Source organism: Schizophyllum commune (genome assembly GCF_000143185.2).
Source record: "Schizophyllum commune H4-8 unplaced genomic scaffold SCHCOscaffold_5, whole genome shotgun sequence".
Classification (NCBI taxonomy): Eukaryota; Fungi; Basidiomycota; class Agaricomycetes; order Agaricales; family Schizophyllaceae; genus Schizophyllum; species Schizophyllum commune.
Window position 1 is genome coordinate 1,945,635 of NW_026089542.1, and position 19,873 is coordinate 1,965,507.

At 56.7% G+C, this 19,873-nt stretch overlaps 8 protein-coding genes across 8 annotated transcripts; 4 read left to right on the forward strand and 4 right to left on the reverse strand.

Annotated features, from left to right (window-relative positions):
- Positions 1-58: 58 nt before the first annotated feature.
- On the forward strand, positions 59-868 carry SCHCODRAFT_02622804 (uncharacterized protein). Its single transcript, XM_050345144.1, has 3 exons — positions 59-284; positions 428-617; positions 733-868. Exons 1-3 carry the CDS (start codon positions 120-122, stop codon positions 819-821), a joined length of 444 nt encoding a protein of 147 aa, XP_050200584.1. The 5' UTR covers positions 59-119; the 3' UTR covers positions 822-868.
- Positions 869-1,214: 346 nt separating this feature from the next.
- On the forward strand, positions 1,215-1,928 carry SCHCODRAFT_02700393 (uncharacterized protein; the record flags this gene model as incomplete). Its single annotated transcript, XM_050346939.1, has 3 exons — positions 1,215-1,367; positions 1,481-1,670; positions 1,849-1,928. 3 exons carry the CDS (start codon positions 1,215-1,217, stop codon positions 1,926-1,928), a joined length of 423 nt encoding a protein of 140 aa, XP_050200585.1.
- Positions 1,929-2,194: 266 nt separating this feature from the next.
- On the reverse strand, positions 2,195-4,015 carry SCHCODRAFT_02499312 (peptidase M18, aminopeptidase I; the record flags this gene model as incomplete). The annotated part of the gene is made up of 8 exons (XM_003038010.2): positions 2,195-2,387; positions 2,474-2,875; positions 2,927-3,013; positions 3,082-3,301; positions 3,360-3,564; positions 3,625-3,724; positions 3,777-3,838; positions 3,893-4,015. 8 exons carry the CDS (start codon positions 4,013-4,015, stop codon positions 2,195-2,197), a joined length of 1,392 nt encoding a protein of 463 aa, XP_003038056.1.
- Positions 4,016-4,187: 172 nt separating this feature from the next.
- On the forward strand, positions 4,188-7,727 carry SCHCODRAFT_02747739 (WD40 repeat-like protein; the record flags this gene model as incomplete). The annotated part of the gene is made up of 9 exons (XM_003036651.2): positions 4,188-4,223; positions 4,276-4,386; positions 4,436-4,701; positions 4,751-5,580; positions 5,630-5,919; positions 5,977-6,156; positions 6,210-6,428; positions 6,482-7,030; positions 7,083-7,727. 9 exons carry the CDS (start codon positions 4,188-4,190, stop codon positions 7,380-7,382), a joined length of 2,781 nt encoding a protein of 926 aa, XP_003036697.1. The 3' UTR covers positions 7,383-7,727.
- SCHCODRAFT_02501309 (uncharacterized protein) lies at positions 7,662-11,344 on the reverse strand (the record flags this gene model as incomplete). The annotated part of the gene is made up of 21 exons (XM_050343110.1): positions 7,662-7,901; positions 7,957-8,366; positions 8,416-8,485; positions 8,547-8,639; positions 8,690-9,045; positions 9,098-9,160; positions 9,218-9,274; positions 9,329-9,383; positions 9,440-9,555; positions 9,608-9,751; positions 9,805-9,833; positions 9,892-9,963; positions 10,016-10,051; positions 10,101-10,221; positions 10,275-10,365; positions 10,405-10,514; positions 10,569-10,653; positions 10,702-10,919; positions 10,969-11,013; positions 11,066-11,115; positions 11,169-11,344. The coding sequence occupies 21 exons, from the start codon at positions 11,342-11,344 to the stop codon at positions 7,662-7,664; spliced, it is 2,637 nt and encodes an 878-aa protein (XP_050200586.1).
- A 6-nt stretch (positions 11,345-11,350) lies between these two features.
- On the reverse strand, positions 11,351-13,913 carry SCHCODRAFT_02622814 (subtilisin-like protein). The gene is made up of 6 exons (XM_003038011.2): positions 13,368-13,913; positions 12,758-13,312; positions 12,353-12,702; positions 12,212-12,302; positions 11,835-12,159; positions 11,351-11,783 (listed from the first exon to the last, which is right to left on the reverse strand). The coding sequence occupies exons 1-6, from the start codon at positions 13,791-13,793 to the stop codon at positions 11,677-11,679; spliced, it is 1,854 nt and encodes a 617-aa protein (XP_003038057.1). The 5' UTR covers positions 13,794-13,913; the 3' UTR covers positions 11,351-11,676.
- Positions 13,914-14,329: 416 nt separating this feature from the next.
- SCHCODRAFT_02622816 (uncharacterized protein) lies at positions 14,330-15,834 on the reverse strand. Its single transcript, XM_050345145.1, has 4 exons — positions 15,608-15,834; positions 15,248-15,561; positions 14,879-15,196; positions 14,330-14,824 (listed from the first exon to the last, which is right to left on the reverse strand). The coding sequence occupies exons 1-4, from the start codon at positions 15,774-15,776 to the stop codon at positions 14,627-14,629; spliced, it is 999 nt and encodes a 332-aa protein (XP_050200587.1). The 5' UTR covers positions 15,777-15,834; the 3' UTR covers positions 14,330-14,626.
- Positions 15,835-15,930: 96 nt separating this feature from the next.
- Positions 15,931-19,391, forward strand: SCHCODRAFT_02622819 (glycoside hydrolase family 47 protein). The gene is made up of 14 exons (XM_003036652.2): positions 15,931-16,197; positions 16,246-16,298; positions 16,348-16,364; positions 16,417-16,463; positions 16,522-16,855; positions 16,906-16,951; positions 17,000-17,160; positions 17,209-17,293; positions 17,345-17,424; positions 17,469-17,595; positions 17,643-17,926; positions 17,978-18,313; positions 18,374-18,542; positions 18,599-19,391. Exons 1-14 carry the CDS (start codon positions 16,064-16,066, stop codon positions 19,345-19,347), a joined length of 2,622 nt encoding a protein of 873 aa, XP_003036698.2. The 5' UTR covers positions 15,931-16,063; the 3' UTR covers positions 19,348-19,391.
- Positions 19,392-19,873: the final 482 nt, after the last annotated feature.

Below are 19,873 nucleotides of genomic sequence, written 5' to 3' on the forward strand. Positions count from 1 at the left end.
CCGAGCCCGAATTTCACGCGCACTGCGTGCCTGAAGTCCAACTTTGCCCTTTGCTGGACCTGTCACCACATCCGCGGGAACTCGCCATCGCTACGAGTGCTTGCGAAGTCTGGAAGGGGATGTCTGGCTCCTCACAGCAACCGAAATATCACGGCTCTTGCCTCTGTGGCGCTGTTGAGTATGGGCTCACCGGCGAGGCCTTCACGCATCTCGTATGCCACTGCGTCAATTGCCAGAAGGTCACTGGAACTGCGTTCGCGTCCAATGTGTTCTTCAATAAAGAGGTGCGCGTCCACATGCTCATCAGCTCATGAACAGGGCGGGGGGTGGAAGTCATCATCCCTTACTATGCCTCTTTCAACCAACTACCAGCCGTCATTTCCGCAACGCTTTCATATCATCTTTATACACTGACTCCTTCCTGTAGCAAGTCAGCGTCACCAAAGGCAAAGAGGCCTTGAAAGAATACGCAGATCCCCACACCCAATCCGGCAAGCCGTACCGCCGCGCCTTCTGTGGTGAATGCGGGTCTTTCGTGTTGGGATTTCCGGAGCAGAATCCCAAAATTGCGATTGTTGCATCGGGGTCTCTGGATGCAGAATTCCAGGGTAAATGGGGTGCGTATAGATACACTCGGGCTAGATATTGTTCACTCGGTATCAGCCGAAAGCAGCGGTGGCGAGGATATAATATGTGGCAACTACGTATCGAGCTAGACTCAACTCTCTACAGGCCCTAGGAAGGAGCTCTTCACGCAATGCAAGCGTCCGTGGCTCAGCGAAGGTCTCCAGATGACATGGAAGGCGAAGGGGAAGCTTTGAAGATAGTCATAGTCTACATTTGTGGCAACGTCTCGCCCTGCCTGGTAAATCCCACACACATCTCCTGTAGCCATTTCCGCAGTCCTATATCGCTGAAACACCCCCTTTCCAACCTGCAATCACCACTTCCCGCGAATGACACGTTCCACCAGACCTACCAACCCCGCTAGATCACCCCTACGAACAGATACGCGCCTAACTCCGGCGCCGCACCTCAAGCCGGTCTCGTCGCCCCCGTTGTCGACGCGCTACATAAACCTGCTGTGCGTACCTTCAAGGTCAGAAGTACCTTCCCGCTCGCGCTCGTGTCCCTGCTTGAACGCCCGACCTCGTCGTTTCCTCCTCCCACACGCATACACCCACATCCACAAACACTCGCAAACAATCACCGATATGGCCTCACCGAAGTACACTGGCGCGTGCATGTGCGGCGCGGTCGCCTACACGGTCACGGGCGCGCCGATGATGAGCGTGGTGTGCCACTGCCCATCGTGCCAGAAGGTGTCTGGCTCGGTGTTCACGTCGAATCTCTGGTGCCATAAAGACGTGAGTACTCCCAGCCTCATCTGTCCGCGCCTCCCCTCACGCGTCACGTCTACTCACACTCGTCCTCTGCCCCGGCCACGTCTCTGCTACACATTCACTGACACGTCCCCTAGCAACTCGCTATCACTAAGGGCGCGCGCAGCCTCAGCACCTTCGCCGATAAGAACACCGACTCGGGCAAGCCCTTCGAGCGCTCGTTCTGTTCGAAGTGCGGCACGCCGCTGTTCGGGACGCCCATGGTCGACCCGAGCATCAGGACAGTGAGCACGGGCTCGCTGGATGCGGAGAGCAGGGCGAGGACGGGTGAGTTAGATGTTCATCATGGTCGTGGTTGTGCTGCGCATCCCCTGCGTCGACGTCGTTTGCGCTTCGTCGCGTCGCGTTCCTCTCCTCGTTCCGTTAGTCCACGTCAACCTCGCCTCTCCTCTCCTCGCACCGGCTCGCTCCTTGTCCTCGTCCAGTTACTGACCTTCCATCGCAGCACCCACCAAGGAGTTCTACGACCACACCAAGCGTGCATGGCTGCCGAAGATCCCCATTGGTGGCGATGCGAAGCTCTGAGTCGAGCAGGACTCGCTCTCCTCGGCAACGCAGGGGCAGAGCTCGTGCGCTGAGCAGCAGCAGAGCTTGCTTGCGTGGGAGGAGGGATTCGCATTTTCCGGACGATCATTATTTAAACCTCGTTCGTTCTGTATTCCGCTCGACTTCACATATTAAGGAATATGCGTGCATTATCGAACTTGCGAGATGCGTTGTTGACTGCCGATTGACCCTCTGGTCTACGAATGGCGGCGTCGATGAAAATTGATCGCTTCGGTGACATTCGTCTAGTCCACGTTCAGCGTCGCGTCCACCTCCGCGAAGTTCTCGAACAGGCTCTCGAAGAGGTCGATGCACGCCTGCACGTCGTGTGCGCCGGCGGTCTCGCGGATGGAGTGCATCGAGAGCATGGGGTTGCCAACATCGACGGAGCGGATGCCCATCTTGGAAAGGAAGGGGCCGATGGTGGAGCCGCAGGCCCTGAAGGGAGAAGGGTCAGATGTCATGTCGTAAAGCAAAGGGAATGGTGAAGGGTGCACGGCGAGAGCTCGAGAAACGACACTCACATATCATTCCGAACCTCAAAGTTTTGCACCCGCCCACCCTTCTTCTCCACCAACGCCTTCACCAAAAACGTCGTCACCGCATCGCTCGTATACCGCTGCTTCGCATTCGTCTTCACCACCACGCCGCCGTTCAGCATCGGCCTGTGCCCCTCCTCGTACTTCGACGTGTAGTTGGGGTGCACGCCGTGCGCCATGTCGCAGGAGACGAGGAAGGAGTTCGCTACCGAGAGACCGTGCTCGGTGGGCGTGGGGTTGAGGCGCGCGAGGAGGGTGGGGATGAGGTTGGATTCGGCGCCGGTGGTGGAGACGGAGCCGATTTCTTCGTGATTGAAGAGGGCGATGACGGAGACGTTGCCGGTGGCGGGGGGCGGGGTGGAAGCGAGGGCTTCTACGGCGCAGAAGCTGAGCGTGTGGGTAAGTGGGTGGTAGAGGGGATGCAGATGAAGGACGGACGAGGACACGAGGTTGTCCATACGCGGGCTGAAGATGAACTCATTGTTCAAGCCACCAAGAACGGCAGGCTGGGTGTCGTAGAGGGAGCTATGTGGGTCGCGTGAAAGTCAGTACTGCGCTGGATGGCGAAATAAGGCATAAATGCTGACACGCACAGCTCGAAGTCGTAGATCTCATCCGCAGCGACGTTCATCTCGTCCGCAAGTAGTGTCATGAGATCCGAGTGGTGGTTCTCCTGCACGCTCTGCGCAGACACCTTTTCGCTTTTCTTCGCATCGTCCTTCTTCGCGTTGAGTTGATTCTCAACGATCCCGAGGACAGGGAGGAGCTCGGTCTCCTGGTTGATCTTCAGGTTGTCGTTGACGCCGCGATCCACTGGGAGAGTATGAGTCAGGACTGGACATGAATATAGCAGACAGTATGCGTCACGTACGATGGATAGCAAGAGTGGGGATCCGCAGGATGGGGCGGTCAACCTTGACAAGCTTGGACTCGTAGCCACCGTTCTTGGTGGAGTGGATGATCCTGCCAGCAATGGACAGATCTCTGTCTAGCCACGAGTGCCAAATACCGCCGCCATAAGTCTCTACTGCGACCTGCAGGTACCCAGCCTTCTCGCGCTTGGAAATCGGACGAACCTGGCGGGAAGGGACAGTTGTGAGCTGGCAAATGTGAAGCTACATGGCAGAAGTACGCACCCGGAAATTGGGGCTGTCGACGTGGGTGCCAACAATGCTCAAGCCAGTGCCAGCCTTCCAGGACTTGGGCAAGGTGAAGGCGATCAGGGCTGCCTGATTGCTAGACCCATACCAAATCAACTAGCCGTTTTTATGGCAGATGAACGACTCACCGTGTAAAGTAGTACTTCCCCCCAGGCTTCACGGTCTTCTCCCACTCATCCTTCTCCCTAATCTGTGCTCACCGCCAGAGTCAGCGACCCAGAATCACCCGCCGCGGCGAACGCACCTTGCTGAAGCCCGCCTTCTCCAGACGTACTGCGGCGTTGTGCACGGCATGGAACGGCGTCGGAGACGCGTTCACGAAGCTGAGAAAACGTGTCGCCGCCTCGGGGCTGGATCCGTAGAGCATTGTCATCGCAGGGGAAGAGGAAGAGGGAGTATCGCGCGGTATCGCCGCGGCATCATGGGCGCCTGACTCGCGCCGCGCGGAACAAAGCCCCATACGGGGATAGCGCGGCAAGCGCCGGCTCAGGTGATCGCGATCGAGATTTTTGGAAGCGGTCCTTGTTCTCCAGCGCGCCATGGTACAGAGCTATCTGCGACACGGGCCGACCCAGGTGATTACGAAAACATATGTAGAATGAAGGGGGGACTGACTTGTGCGCGTAGGCCTTTGGTTTGGTCTGCAGCTCTTCGTCCAACTCGTGCTACGATGGAAAGTATGCGTACGTCCCCGCTTTGGAGGATGTGCTCGTGTGGGACGTGAAGAAGGGTGTACAGGTGCGTGACTATCCACAGTAAAGGCTCAAGATACTTATTTAATCACTAGGTCGCAATGTGGCACGAGACCGGATTCAGATCTGAAGTCACTTGCATCTTGCACTCGCCTCAGCCAGACATCTTCGCGGTTGGGTACGCCGATGGATCAGTTCGCCTCTGGAGCGCTTCCGCTGCCTCTGTCACCACCACTTTCAATGGTCACAAGAAGGCTGTGACCGTTCTCGCGTTCGATGAGAAGGGAACGCGGCTCGCGTCTGGCTCGCAAGACACGGATCTCATCGTCTGGGACGTAGTTGCCGAGGCTGGCCTGTTCCGGTGCGTACCCCTTCAGTGCCATCTTTCCATGTCGCTAACAGTCTTGTAGTTTGCGCGGTCACCGCGACCAGATTACTGCCATACGATTCCTCCAGAGCGCCGACAATGCGCCCTCATCCTCTACTGCAACTGCCGCAGGCCTCCTCCTCACCTCCTCCAAAGACACGTTCGTCAAGCTTTGGGACCTTTCTACCCAGCACTGCATACAGACCGTCGTCGCTCACCGAACAGACGTCTGGTCCCTCGCCGTCGACGCCGACGAGTCCCTCTTCTTCACCGGCTCTGCAGATGGCGAGCTCAAAGCCTGGTCCATCGACCGCGACGCGCTTGCCGAGGGCCTCAAGGAGACTGAGTCGGGCGACATCGTCAAGATAATCACCCCCGCCGCTACCCTCCCGCTCGCCTCCAAGCACCGCGTGGCGCAGATCGCGTTCCATCCGACGAAGCCGTACCTCGCGGTGCAGTCGCACGACCGCACGGTCGAGATCTTCCGCATACGCACGGAGGAGGAGGTGCGGAAGAAGCAGGCGCGCAGGCAGAAGCGCGCGAAGGCGAAGGGGAAGGAGGTGCCCGTCGCGGAGGATGCGGAGGAGATCCAGTTGGTGGATCTGTTCACGCCATATCTCGTCATCCGGGCGAGTGGGAAGTGTCGCTCGTTTGACTTTGGGTCGGATAACTCGAAGACGGGGGCCGTTCAGATTCTGCTGGGACTGAGTACGAACTCTGTCGAGATCTACTCCATCCCACCTCCGACGAAGAATAAGGAATCTCCACCAGAGGCTTCGCGCCTGTACACCGTCGACATTCCTGGGCATAGGACTGACGTCCGAGCGCTGTCGTTGACCCGCGACGACCAGATACTGGCTTCCGCGTCTAATGGTATGTATATCATTCTCTATAGAGTATCTCTCATCTAACTTTCCTCCAGGCTCCGTCAAAATCTGGAACATGAAGACCACCTCCTGCATCCGCACCATGGACTGCGGTTATGCCATTTGCTGCACCTTCCTCCCCGGCGACCGACACCTCGCCGTCGGCACCAAGTCCGGCGAGATCCTGATATACGACGTTGCGGCGTCCGCACTCATCGACACCATCAAGGCGCACACCAGCACGGCGTGGTCGTTGCATGTGCGGGAGGATGACGAAGTGCTTGTCAGCGGGAGTGCGGACAAGGAGGTCAAGTTCTGGGAGTTCGAGTGGAGACAGGAGGGGAAGGTGAGCTGTGATCCTCTGGCTGTAGAGGTAATTTGAGTTGCTCATGTACTCTTCCAGGAGCACAGCGGTCGCCATTTGACGCTCGCACATACGCGTACGCTCAAGATGTCGGACGAGGTCTTATCTGTGCGCTTCAGCCCCGATGGGAAGTTGCTCGCAGTCGCCCTGCTCGACGCTACCGTCAAGGTCTTCTACCAAGACACCCTCAAATTCTTCCTTTCGCTATATGGGCATAAGGTCAGCCCTCCGCTCAATGTCACTGCTTTCACGAAGTTCATCTTGTCCTTTAGCTTCCCGTCCTCGCCATGGACATCTCTGACGACTCGAAGCTCCTCGTATCCTGCTCCGCGGACAAGAACGTCAAGATATGGGGTCTCGACTTCGGCGACTGCCACAAATCGTTGTTCGCGCACGATGGGAGTGTGATGCAGGTCGCGTTCGAGCGCAGCTCTCACTACTTCTGGAGTGTCGGCAAGGATGGTTTGTTGAAGTACTGGGATGGTGACAAGGTATGTCCACGGAAATGATTGGTGATTTACCTTACGCTGACGCATGCCCTCAGTTCGAAAACATCCAGAAGCTCGAGGGCCACCACAGCGAAGTCTGGGCGCTCGCCGTCAGCCATCATGGTAAATTCGTCGTTACTGGCTCGCACGACAAATCCATCCGCGTCTGGGAGAAGCTCGACGAGCCGCTCTTCCTCGAAGAAGAGCGCGAGCGTGAGCTGGAGGGCATCTACGAGTCCGGCATCGCCGACGCGATGAATGTCGACGGCGATGGTGAGGAGAATCGCGCGGAGGCAACCGCAGTGAGCAAGCAGACGACGGAGACGCTGATGGCGGGCGAGCGCATCATGGAGGCGCTGGACCTCGCGGACAAGGAGCGCGAGACGTTCGCGGGGTACGAGGAGGCGGTGGCGAGGGGGGAGGCGATGGGGTTGCAACCGCCGCCGAGAAATCCGATTTTGGCTGCGTATGATGAGGAGCCTGATGCGTATGTGCTGAGGGTGGTGGAGAAGGTACCGAGTACGGCCCTGCAGGATGCGCTGTTGGTGCTGCCCTTCGACAAGGTGGTGTCCTTGATGTGGTATCTGAACGTTTGGGCTCAGAAGGTGAGTCTGGTGTGCTTGTATCGCTGGTCATCAAGCTCACGTCGTGTTATAGGACTGGAACATTATTCTCACCTCTCAGATAATCTTCTTCCTCCTTCGCACCCACCACCACCAAATCGTCGCCAACCGCATAATGCGCACGTCCCTCATTCCTCTTCGCCGTCATCTACGCGCTGCACTGCAAAAGCAGAAGGAGGTGCTCGGTTACAACCTCGCCGCGCTACAATTTATGAAGCGCAAGGTCGATGCAGACCGCACGGCTGAGTTCTACGAGCAGGAGATGGACGAGGAGAAGATTCGCGAGAAGATCGCGGAGGGGAAGAAGCGCAAGCGCGTCAGCATACGTGCTTGAGCGGGTGGACGTTCGGCAGATTGGCAAGTATCATTGTGCATATCATCATCTACTAGTCATGTTGTACAGTACGCTTCAAGCAAAAATAACGGAGAATGGGCGATCAACGCTCTCGAATTCCAGTGGTCTACAGGCTGCTGAAGGACATGCTGCGCATCGCGGTCGCCAGCTGCTTCGTCCCTGTCGTAGCGTTCGCTGCTTGCAGCAAAGAATCGATCTCCTGTATGTAGCGCGTCGCCGTCGCGAATGTGCGCTGCCGGGCATCCCTCTCCCAGGCGTTCATGGTGTTTTGTTGCTCCCATAAAGTGGACATGTTCGCCTCGAGCTGCAATGCATGTGTTCAGTGATGCAGTACAGTAAGTGAGAGCTGCCACCCGCCTGCTGCGCCAGAACCTTCATCTCGTTCACGAGGGATTGCTTGAGTTCGTCCATCGGCTTCTCGAGTTTCTGCAGCATCTCGCGTCCGGCGCTATGGAACATATTGGTCTTGCACTGATCGACATATGCGGCAAAGAAATCCTGCATAAGACGATGAAGTCCAATAAGAATGAGAGAAGAGGTCGTTACCGCGCACCTTCTGTCGCTGTACTATACCTGCTCCTTTCGGTCGGAGATCCAGAGTCTCAAAGTAACCAGGAGTCAGGCGCCGTCGAACTGAGGGTTTTAACTCTCGCGACGCCGACCGTTGGCCGTCGCCAAGCAGCGTACTCGAGCTGTCAGATAGCCCCGAGAAAGTGACGCGCGCCTGCTCGCAGCAGCTGTTGTAGACCGCACCGCACTTGGGGTGGCTCCAAACGTGCTGAGGAAGCAAAGCAAACGCTTGGTCGATGATGATCCTGTAGCTTGCCGCGAGGGGCGCGACGTGGTTGACATTGAAGACTTGACTCCAGCCCTTCGCAATGTGCTTTTGCATTGGCTCGATCTCGGCCCAGTTGAAGTCGTATTCTCCCCGCTTATTCCTGTATTCGCCTTCCCTCACGAAGGCTGGAAATGATGAGCAGCGAAACCGGGCCGAGGGCTTCCTTGTACTGACCTGCTCGCATCGTCTGAAAATGCATGGTGTTGACCAGAGTCCAGAATGCTTGAGATGCCGCTTCAGCCGACTACGAAAGGGGAACAGTGGTCAAAATCTTATTACGTTGCTCGTTACACAGCTAGACGTACGCGGTCTGCTCCAGACATGAGAAGAGCAGTCAAGATGTTCCCCATACGAGCTCGCATCCCTTGAGCGAACGTGATAGCCATATTGATGAGTTCCTTTAACGATTATGAGTACTTTATATGCGGTTGACCACATATGCACGTACATCGTACAGGAACTTCCCAATCTCAGTAGAGCTAGAGAAAGGTGCTCGACCAGCAGGAGTAGTTGTTCGTGGCGCATGGCGCCCAGCTTCTGCACGATGTTGCATGACAAGGTCGAGGTTGCTGAAGCTGCCGTTGTACGAGTGCGCAGAGTGTTCAGTGGCGTCCCCATGCATCGAAGTCTCTTCACAGAAGTTCCGGACGGATGTGAGGTATCCCCTCGCAAGTTCCAGCTTGTGCACGGCTCGCTTACCCACGCCGGACTGCGCTAGCTCGCGAATCCACGATATGATGGCAGGTACACCCGTATCGTCGACAGTACTGAAAGTTGTCCTTTTGCTGTCGCCTGGCACGATGCCTATGCCCCAACGTTGAGAGGTAAGAACAATTGGACAGTGGCAATAGCTTACCCTTGAGGCGTATATAGTCACGAGCAGAGCAAGGAAGCACTGTAATACTGACTGCCGAGTAGTCTGGCCCACCACGTCAGCGTAAACAGTGTGAATGAGAACATACAGATATGACGGTACCTCTGTTGTGGGCCGAAGGGTCGAAGCTCGCCGGATCGCGAGTTTCGGCGGCCATGCCTACGTATGTATCAGCCAGGTTGCCGATTTATCCAAAGCATGGACGATACGCACCATCGATATCATGTAAGCCTTGCCGGAAGTCTTGTTGGACCGCATTGACTGTCCACTGGTCACGAAAAGTCAGTCACGATGTCAGCGAGAGGACCATTCCCAGGTACATACAGCGGATCGCTTCTTTGCGCAATAGGCGTCAATGCTCCTCTCAAGCTCGTCTAGTCGCTTCTTCGAATTCGAGTGACTGATATACTCCGGGTAGCTCATGTGATCGCCTTCATCCTCTACGCCGATGATCAGTACAAAAGGATACGTTCATGGTTGCAGAACACATACCCTTTGCTGCCTTCAGCGCCTCATATCGGTGGCACTCCGCTTCGACTCGATCGCGTTCGGCACAGAGAGCGTCAAAGTCGGGCTCTCGACGTAGCCTCAGATCGCGCATGACTTCCGCGGCCGAAACGTCGTCGCATTTCGTCGCTTCGCGGCTATCAGAAGACATCTATAAGAGAACAATGTTGTGACCAGCCCACCTATCATCGTAATCGCGTGGTCATCGTAACTGGAATACGGGAAAAGTTAGCCAGATAGGTACAAGATGTGCACAAACTTCTCCTCACCGCCCGTCTGCAATGATTGAAGCGACCGTCAGCAATGTACCCACACCAGGGTGGTTGAGCCACACGTACCCACTAAGGGGGGTTGTTAGCAAGGAACCTACATATACATGGCAACGACACGCACTTAGTAGTTGATAACGAAATGCATCCCCCAGTAGATCTGCGTACACGTGCATAAGCCTGCGTCTCCCCGCCTTCGGACCAATCACTCACCTCGCGCGATCTTATCATCAACAGCTCGCTGTATCGGAGCGACGATGAAAACGAACTTGCAGTCCTTCATCCATTTCTCAGCGACCTGAACTCTTGCGCGATTGCTGTCCCCCGCGCCTGGTATTGATGTGAGCGAGTCGGCGGTGCAACACGTGACGTGCAATACATACCGGGGAGATCCAGAAGAATAGCACCATCCGCTATTGCGGGAGCGTTGCATCGTAAGGTAATTATGCGAACGAGGGGCCAGAACAGAGGCTCCTGAGCCTCTAGATCAGCAGCGGACCTTCCCCGGCGCACCAATCCTCGGCGAGCGTCTTTTGACGATGCGAAAGGGGCGAGATTGGCTTGAAAATTCTGCGCATCTGTACCAGAAATGCACACGTTCTGCCCGAGATACATATGAACATCTGGCAGTAGGTAAGCTTCGAAAGGATGCAGCTATGATATCGTTCACCACGTACCAGGGTTATGCTGGAGAAAAAGACCCGCATCTCGTGACCACTCAACGATCTGGTCGTTGGTCACAGAGGGGCATAGGACGCGAAGCTGAAGATCGATGAAGATAGGTTTGCAATCTTATCCCAAGGACCGTACCTTCTGAAGCGCTGCAGCACCATCCTTCCCCATATCCTCGTTCGACTTCATACGTCCGTTCTCGTCTACAAGCGACGAGAACAGGAGACGAAGTTCGTCTAGCCATTCTTGTTGCGTGAGGAATTCAACATGGGCGACGATCGCGGAAGAGTTGTGGTATTGGATACGCATAGGTGCGGCCGTGCAAGCTTGTTGGCCACTCGTTGGCACGACATCCACTGACTAGCCGTCAGGGACACGCAAGCACAAGGCAGCTCCGAGACTTACTTCCGAGCAATGCATTCAACAGAGATGATTTTCCACCGCCAGCCACTGCGAGGATCATTGAGCGAACCCCTAGTTCAACGACGACCCTGATGCTTACCACCGACGAAGCAAATCTTCACCTCCTGCTCGAGCTCGTAGCGTAGCACGCTTGACGGCCTTCAGTGCTCGCGGTTGAATAGGCAGAGCAGACCAGTACGCACCCATCAGATTGCTTCGCCCATGTCGTCTTGCGCTGTTCGCTCGTCTCAAAGGCGCGTGTTCTCTGCTCGACAGTCATGACCATTTTCTCAACGCGCTGGGCTGCTGCCTTCGGATTCCAAGGGCCTCCACTGAATTGCGAGGATGCCGGGTATGCTACCCGGCCAATAGGATACATAGTGGCGAAGACGTGAGTGAGGAGGAGGATGAAGGCAGGATGGAAGGTGGCAGCAGGACGGCGGGGTACATCCGTGAAAGACTGTAAGAGGACAAAGGAACGCAGCGGACACGAGGGCCTGCCGAGATGTGATAGAGATAGAGAAACCCGTGACCGCGATTACCTTGTGAGAATGTTGGCGTAACGACATACGCAAGTAGCAGGATCCCCTTGCAAGAAAGAAGTCCCAGTGAAATCGTCTCTTCAGCGAATGAATATTCAGACCCTTGATAAATACCACAAAGGTGCCCGTTTGGTGTTAGTGCACTCGTGCCAAAGCGCTCGTTAGTAAATTAATCCAACGACACGACGTAGTCCTTCAGGACACCGAAGTTGGGGGAGCCGAACCCAGTGACCGGGTCCCAACCCTCGGTGACGTTGAAGCCGGTGGTGCCGCAACCTGTTTGATAGTCAGCATTCGATTCCTGCGTACATATAGCTGCGAACGTACCGGTCGAAGTACCGTTCAGGATATCGTTGAAGCCGTAGCCGTTCAATGAGTAAATGAGCGGGTTCAAGAAACCGAGCGGGGAGAGGCCGGCCTTGAGGCGGGCATCATTAAGGAGAGCGACGATGCCAGCGAAAGCGGGCGACGAGGCGGACGTGCCACCAATGTGGACCGCGCGGCCGGAGAGGTAGATGACGAAATAGTCGCCAAGGGCGGCGACGTCGGGGTATGCGCGGCCGGAGCGGTTGAAGAGACCGGCGTAGGTGTCCTCGCCGAGAGCGTCGACGTAGGCCTGGACGACCTCAGACTGGTAGTCGGGGCGCTCGAACTGGGGAGCGTTGTTAGCCAAGTGAAAGAATGTACAAAGATGCCAAGCTCACGTAGTCGGAGAAGCCGGAGCCAGAGTAGAAGCGCGAGACGGCAACCTCAGGCAGGCCAGCCTTGATCGTGGTACCACCGACGGCAGTCACGCTAGAGATACGTTAGTTGCAAAGATAGATGAGGCAACTAGGTCGACGCACAAGGGGCAAGACGCAGGGAAAGCGGGCAGGAACTTGTAGGTGTCCTGGCCGTCGTTCGAGTAGCAGGTGTGGTTGCTGCCAGCATTGCCATCACCAACACCGTTATCACCAGACGAGAAGGTGAGCGTCACGCCACGCGCAGCAAGCTGCGCCAAACCGGCACATGCCCTGCGGGCGTAATCCTCGGGAATGGTCTGCTCGGCCTCACCGTAGGAGGTGGAGATGACGAGGGGAACCTCCTCAAGGGCGAGAACGTAGTCAAGCCAATCATTGTACGGCTCGTTCGTGTTCGTCGTCGTGGACTGGTCCGGAATGAATGGGGGACGGCCGGCGGTGGTGTAGTACGTAGCCTTGGTGAAATGCGTCAGATGTCTGTCTAACGAATAGGAACATACATCTACTCACGTTGATAGGCCAGCTAAGGCCGAACGCGAACTGGACATCCAAGTTCGCCTCGGCACCGGCCTCCTCAAGGGACTGGTTATTTAACCCACCCTTGACAGACACGACAGAGAAGTTCGTGCCAACCGCCTCGGGCAGCTGAGCCTCGTAGAAGCTTGCGAGATCCTCGAAGTTGGCGAACTGCTCGAGGTAGCCCGTGGTCGCAATCGAGTTGTTCAGGCTCGCGTCCGGAGTGTAATCGGAGATGTTGTAGAGCTGGCGAATGCACGTAAGCGTGACATTGTCGTAGCAGCTAGCATCGACCGGCGGGTAGTTCGCGGCGGCGATGGAGTCGACAACGTTGACGGCCGGGGCGAAGGAGGCGCGGTCAGAGCCGAACTGGGAGAACTCCTGGTAGTCGTCGTCGATGATGTAGCCAGCCTTGTGCTTGCTCCAGGTGGCGAAGCTGGTCGTGGGCTGAACGACGTCGACATGCTCGTGGAGGGACTCGGGGAGGGAGTACTCGGTCGTGCGGACGATGGTCTCGCCGGTGCGAGTGTTCTTCCAGACGTTGTAGGTCTGCGGCAAATGAGGTCAATAGGGGCGTACGAGGAAGTAGATGTATGTCGCGCACCGTGTCGAGCATATCCTCGGCCAGCGCGACGGGGATGTTGACAATCACCCAGTCGCGAGCGGGGGAGCGCTCAATGTGCTCCTCCGACAGCCCATGCTCAGCCAGCCAGTCGTTGACAGCGCTGAGGCTGGCGTCCTCGGGTGCGATCAACGTCTCGACTTCCTCCTTCGAGAGGTGCTTCCCGTAGCTCCTGTGCGCGGGGTCGCTGACCGCGTACACGGCCTCCTCCAGCAGATGGTAGTTCGGCTGGGGAAGACCGATACGGAGGCGGATGACATGGTCCTCAGGCGCCGCCGAGTGCTGGACCCAGTACGACGGGGCGCGCACGGTCTGCCTGACCTTGTAGCCTGCGCGGCGCGTCGGGGACGCGACGGCGGCAGCGGCGAGGACGAGGGAGAGGAGAGCGCGCCAGGTGAGGCCGTTCATCGTCGACGTTGACTCCGAGGGATGCGCGGTGGGAACGCGGGCGGGGGTGGACTGCCAAGCAGCCGGGCTTTATACGCTTCTCCCGTTGCCATTGTGCGCCCGCGCGGGGATAGATAGTAGCATGCTGGGCGGCAAATGGGCGGCCGTCCTTGACGCGAGCTCGCGTCTGGATTTCTCCGCTCTATGGCGGTGCATGTGCCCGCGACCACGCGCTCGCCCCCGTCATACACGATCCTGAAGACAAAAGATCGTGAAGCCGGCTATCGTATCGCGTGGAAAATAGCCCTCCGACGAGCTCAGCTTGATAGTGCCTTGCTCTTGTCCCTGTCGACGACATGGGCGAGCAGATCCAGTGCCAATAAACCGGAACTCATCGCAACAAAACACACATTCCGTAACACTGACGGGACTTCGCGCAACTGAGTGCCCGTCTCGTGAACAGTGCTGGGAAAGAGGGACTGCTGGCTGAATACTCTTCGCAACTGTATAGGTACTCTATGAGTCAACACGCGTGAAAGGATGCGCTGCCAAGGCTCGCCGCAGATCTTCAAGCAGACTGAGCATATGAGCTGGCAAGCTGAGCTATAGCATCACCGCGCGACTCGTTTACGATATAACGAAAGATGCGTACCCTGCAAGGACTGACCACGTCAACGTCGTGGCCAGCAGAACCTGACGGCGCGTATGAGTAGCATCAACGTTGAAGCTCATACGTCTCTGTAGGCACAGAAAGCGTACTGGAGTTGCTTGAGAGGCAGGGATAGGTGAAAGCAGTCAGGCAAAGCTTGCGAACTTCTCGGATGATCTTCGTTATAAACGCAATACGTTCGCGCCTACAGGTCGTGGTCCAAGCTCCATTCGAGCTGCTTGCATGTCTGCAGAGCGTGCGCGGCCTTGTCAATCGCCTCTGCCGTGGAAGAAATCGAAGCAGCGGAGCCGCCAGAAGAGCAGAGAGACGTCAACTTTTGCGAAAGCGTCTTTAGGCTCAATTCCAGTGCAACGATAGATGCCTTGACCGAGGATGGGCCGGCCTATATCATGCCAAGTCAGCGCGTCGAGCTTAGACGTGTAGCACGTAAACCTACAGGGTCACTTGGGGCATCAACGTTTGGCGGCGGCGCCTGCTCGGACACGAAGGTAGGCGGTACAGGTTGAGACGGTGGCGCTGCTCGAGAGGGTACACTGTCCGCTGGCTGATAGGACGCGAAGAGGGAAGGCGTGGAGGTATAATTGGCGTTCATGCCGTATTCTTGCACTACGGCGCCGCGCGGTAGTGCAGAAGGGCCGGACGTTGAAGCGGGCGCCGGCGTCGCAGTCACTGAAGGTAAGCTCTGCGCTACAAGCGTGTCGACACCGGCAGCAGAGCGCTCCGAGATGTACACGTTACCGCAGATCACGCATTCCTAAAGTTGATTAGACCGACAAGCTTTCTTATGGTCTCATTGGGAGCTCACCATGCGCGGATCCTTCTCACCGCCGGCTTTCGGTGGACGAACAAGGGGAACACCCCAGCAGTTCGTAGATGGGCATTCGTCGGCGAGCATAGCCCAACCCTTCAGCAAACGTTTGCCGATCTCGGTTGAAGCGGTATCGGACTGCTCCCTCCGTCGCCTTGACTCTTCCGTCTCAGGAGGGAGTACAAAGTCCTCAAAACTGGACTCGTTTGAAAGCTCAGTGGGCGGCGTTGAAGCGCGCGAGATGTGAGACGCAGACGCGATCGAGGTCGAGGCCGATGTTGTGCTGGCGGCTGCGCTCGGTGCGCCTATACCTGTTGTTCGTCAGTCCAATGGCTGAGATCTACGCATAACGCACACCTTCCGGGCCTCCATGGCATCTCGTGCAAAAATGCACCACGGGCGTCTGGCCATTCGGCGAGCGCATCAGCGGTACAGGGCAGTTGACCGTGCTGCACGTCTTATCCGTCATGACCCATCCCTTGAGCATATATTCGCCCATTTTCGCGGTGGCCTTGTCGATGTCCATCGCTGCGTAGATGCGAGGTCGATCAGGAAGTATTGGATGATGGCGGTCGAAGACAAAGTGCGAGCAAGTCCGCGGGGTCCTCGGTGATTACCCCGGTGACCAATCGGGGACACGTCGCTGTTCGTGACATTCACCTCCACGTCGACGCGTCCGTCGGCGACGCCGCCACCTTCGCGCTCTCCATCTCCCCTGTACCTGTACACGACGATAGACGGTAGCCTTGGGCACCGCGACACGACACCCGCGAAGCCTGCGAGCGCGTCTGGGCAGGGTTTATGCAGTGGTACATGGTCTGGTCTCCGACGTTCCTTGCTATTCTTCTTTTCCTCCGAGGCCAGTTCCTCGTCAAGACGACACGTGCGGCAATCCATCCTTCCCCCCACTCGGCAGCATGGACGTCAGATCGGATGCTAGCTGCTCGGTGCGTGTAGTCTGGTCGGGAAGTAGGGAAGTGCTAACCCACCAACAGCGAGAAGACACGAGAGCTCTGGTATCATGGATTTGACAACTATATGGAGCATGGTGCGTCGCACTTATACTACGCTACCATTACTGCTGACATCCTGCATAGCATTCCCTCTAGATGAGGTGATTCACCATCTCCCCGCCCCGCGCCACATTCATCTCACCAAGCCTACAGTTGACACCCCTCTCATGTAATGGCCAAGGCCCCGACTGGGCGAACCCGTGAGTGAGTCCCACCTGCATTGCACTCGCTCCCATACCCACAATATATCCCTCGCAGTGCAAACATTGCATCCAACGACGTTGCGGGCAACTTCTCTCTCACCCTCATCGACGTCCTCGACACCTTTGTCATCCTCAATGACCCCGAGGGCTTCAATAATGCCGTCCGAAATGTTATAGACTGGGTTCACTTCGATGTGAATACCAAGCCGCAGGTTTTCGAGACAACAATTCGAGTGTTGGGTGGACTGCTGTCGGGGCATATATTCGCAAGCGAGCCAGGACCTTTCTACTTGCCGTGGTACAGAGGAGAGCTTCTGAACCTTGCACATGATTTGGGAAAGAGGCTACTTCCTGCCTTCGGTACCCCAACAGGCTTGCCTGTAGCACGCGTAGGCGTTCCCCTTTGCTGACTGAAGACCTTGTACTGATATCCCTCCAGATAAACTTACGACATGGGATTCAAAGGGGAGAGTCCGTTGAGACTTGTAAGTCCACCTGCCCCTTCCACGCGCGCGATAGCCAACTTTGAACAGGCACTGCAGGAGCCGGCTCCTTAATCCTCGAATTTGCCACCCTCAGCCGCCTGACAGGGGACGAGCGCTTTGAGAAGGTCGCTCACAAAGCCTTCTTTGCCTTGTGGAATCGCAAGTCAGACGTCGGGTTGGTTGGGAACACCGTCAACACCTGGACAGGGGTGAGTGGTTGCGGTATGGTGCATTGAGGATGCTTACTCAAAACGAAGGCGTGGACCAGCCCGCTGGCCACTGGGATCGGCGCGGGCATCGACTCGTTTTTTGAGTACGCGCTCAAGTGGTATATTATGAGTGGTGAGCGAAGGCTGTCTGTAGGAAGTACCGGTCACTGAGATCCTAGTGCAGGCGACGTCGAGTTTCTCGACGTCTGGGATGACGCCTATTCAGCGATCATGCGCTACATACGCTCGCCAGACGGCTTTTGGGTAAGCCCTTCGCATATCTGCTCGATGTATCTGACGCATTGCAGTATCGACAGGTTAACATGAACACCGGCGATCCAGCGTATGCTACGATAGACTCCCTTGCGGCTTTCTGGCCAGGATTGCAAGTCCTTGCAGGCGACGTCCAGAGCGCGATCCGGTTACACATGCTTTGTGAGCTCCTGGTCATCGATGAGGGAACATCGTTAATGAGTATGCAGACACCGATATTTGGAAGCTCTACTCGGGCATACCGGAGGTTTATGATACGAGCTTCAAGGTTGCGACGTCGTTCCAGTACCCTCTACGACCCGAGTTCGTAGAGTCGACGTGGTACCTCTACCGAGCAACGCAAGACCCGTACTACCTTGACGTCGCTGAGCGCATTCTGTTCGACATCACAACACGCTCGAAGGTAGAGTGCGGCCTTGCTGGCATACAAGACCTTCGGACGAACAAGCGAGACGACCGCATGGAGTCGTTCGCTTTGTCAGAGACGCTGAAGGTCAGTACATATAATCAAGTAACGGTCACAAGTTTGACTGACGGGCTTCAGTACTTGTACCTTTTGTTTGATGAGGACAACTACCTGCATCGCGACGACTCAAATTGGGTCTTCACCACCGAAGGCCACATCCTGAAGCTCGGCAAGGAGAAGCAGCGCCCAAAGCGTCGAAAGCTGCGCGGGATTGAGGGTCATCAGTGTCCCGCGTACGAGCCGCATATCGCTGTACCAGATTCACTAGGATCGAACACGGGCCTGACTGTAGGCATCCGCGGTCGCCCGGACTACGATTATGCCCGCGAGCTTGTCGACGGCCGTCCGGAAGGGGCGGATATGAGGGCGTGGAGTCCAGATGGGTGGTGCGAGAGGCCGAAGGTTGAGCTTTTCGTGCGTATATCTCATTATTCTTAGTCATGACATGGAGATGGTGGACTGACCACACCATAGGCGTATGACTTCATACTGTCGACGGATGGCACAGTACCGCCGGAGGACCTGAGTCCAAGTCTGCTAAAGCTCGCGCCCGTCCGGGATGGGTACATCATCCACAACGTGACTGGCGTGCGCACGCATATCGTGCAGCGTCTGGATGGCAAGGGGTACGACGTGCGCAAATGTGAGTGAACCATTGCCGCATTGGTCGCAAACAAGTTAGAGTTGATGAACTGCTAGTGGGCCACTACAACGTACGATCGGGACAGGTCGTCTACATCAACGATACCACCCTCTTCCGAGTATCGGACGACCTCGGGGACGCCCTTCGCATCGAGCACGATGTGCAGCTGCAGTTGTATCACTCCCTACCAGACGACATGGCTTTGGCAGACGCCGAGCTTGAGAGACCGAATTACGACCCGGCTGACGCTCACTTCGTAACTGGATACACAGCTCACTTCGGCGGCGATGTCACCTCAGCCTTGCCCTTCGCGCATCGCGGTGGTGTTCCAATACACACGGACCCAAGCAATTCGATAGGATGCGCACCGTTCGCTCCTGACGAACGATTCAACGGTGGCGTGCTCGTCGTCGATCGTGGCCAATGTACATTCCTCGAGAAGCTCATCCACGCTCGCGATGCCGGCGCGGTTGGCGTCCTCGTGGTCGGCAATGAAGACGCGGCCGTCAACCCAACAGCGGACGCCGACGAACTGGCGACTGCCGGCGACCTCAGCGGTGTCGTGTTGCTGACCCTCACACGGTCAGCGGGTCGCACGCTGAGGAAGATGCTCGCGGACGCTGAGCAGCGGCGACTGGGGCAGGTGATGCTGCTTTTGGATCCGGAGGGGAGGCTGTCGGAGGTGCGGTCGGTGGGGGCGGAGATGGACGGGGAGGAAGAGGAGAGGGTGGAGGAGTCGGGCCAGGAGAATAGGATACTGTATCTCAATGGGCATCCGCTACTCAATACAAAGATAATTGTGTAGCTTTCTGCTGGGCGAACCCTTGGCTGCGGTTATGCACATCGTTCGCAGGAGATCTGAACTGCCCCTTTGTGTGTGGGAATTTCCCCCTTAGTTCATCAACCGCCCCGGGGATTGCCGTGGTGTTCAACGTCTGCTGCCATGCGCCAGTGGCCGCCGTCAGCTTCATACCTTGCTGAGGGATATGGTTTTCCTTCGTCAAGTCATTCTCTGCTTGCTTATCGCTGATGGACGACGCATGCTACGGTACCTAGTCGAAGCATGGGACCCCCGGACTGGACGGAAGGCTTGTGTCTGTACGAACATCACGCAAATACACCCCATGGTTCTGCAAGTGATGCTGAGCATACATGGAATCTCTGCTGTCAACAGGCTATCTTCGTTCCGCCTACAGCGGGGCGAGGAGCGACAACGACCGTGCACTGGCAGCAAATTACGAGCTCACCAACGATGAATCACTATGAGGCCCCACACTCGCGTCCTAACACAATGAGCATGTACGCGCTCTACCGACATCCTCCACAGCTTG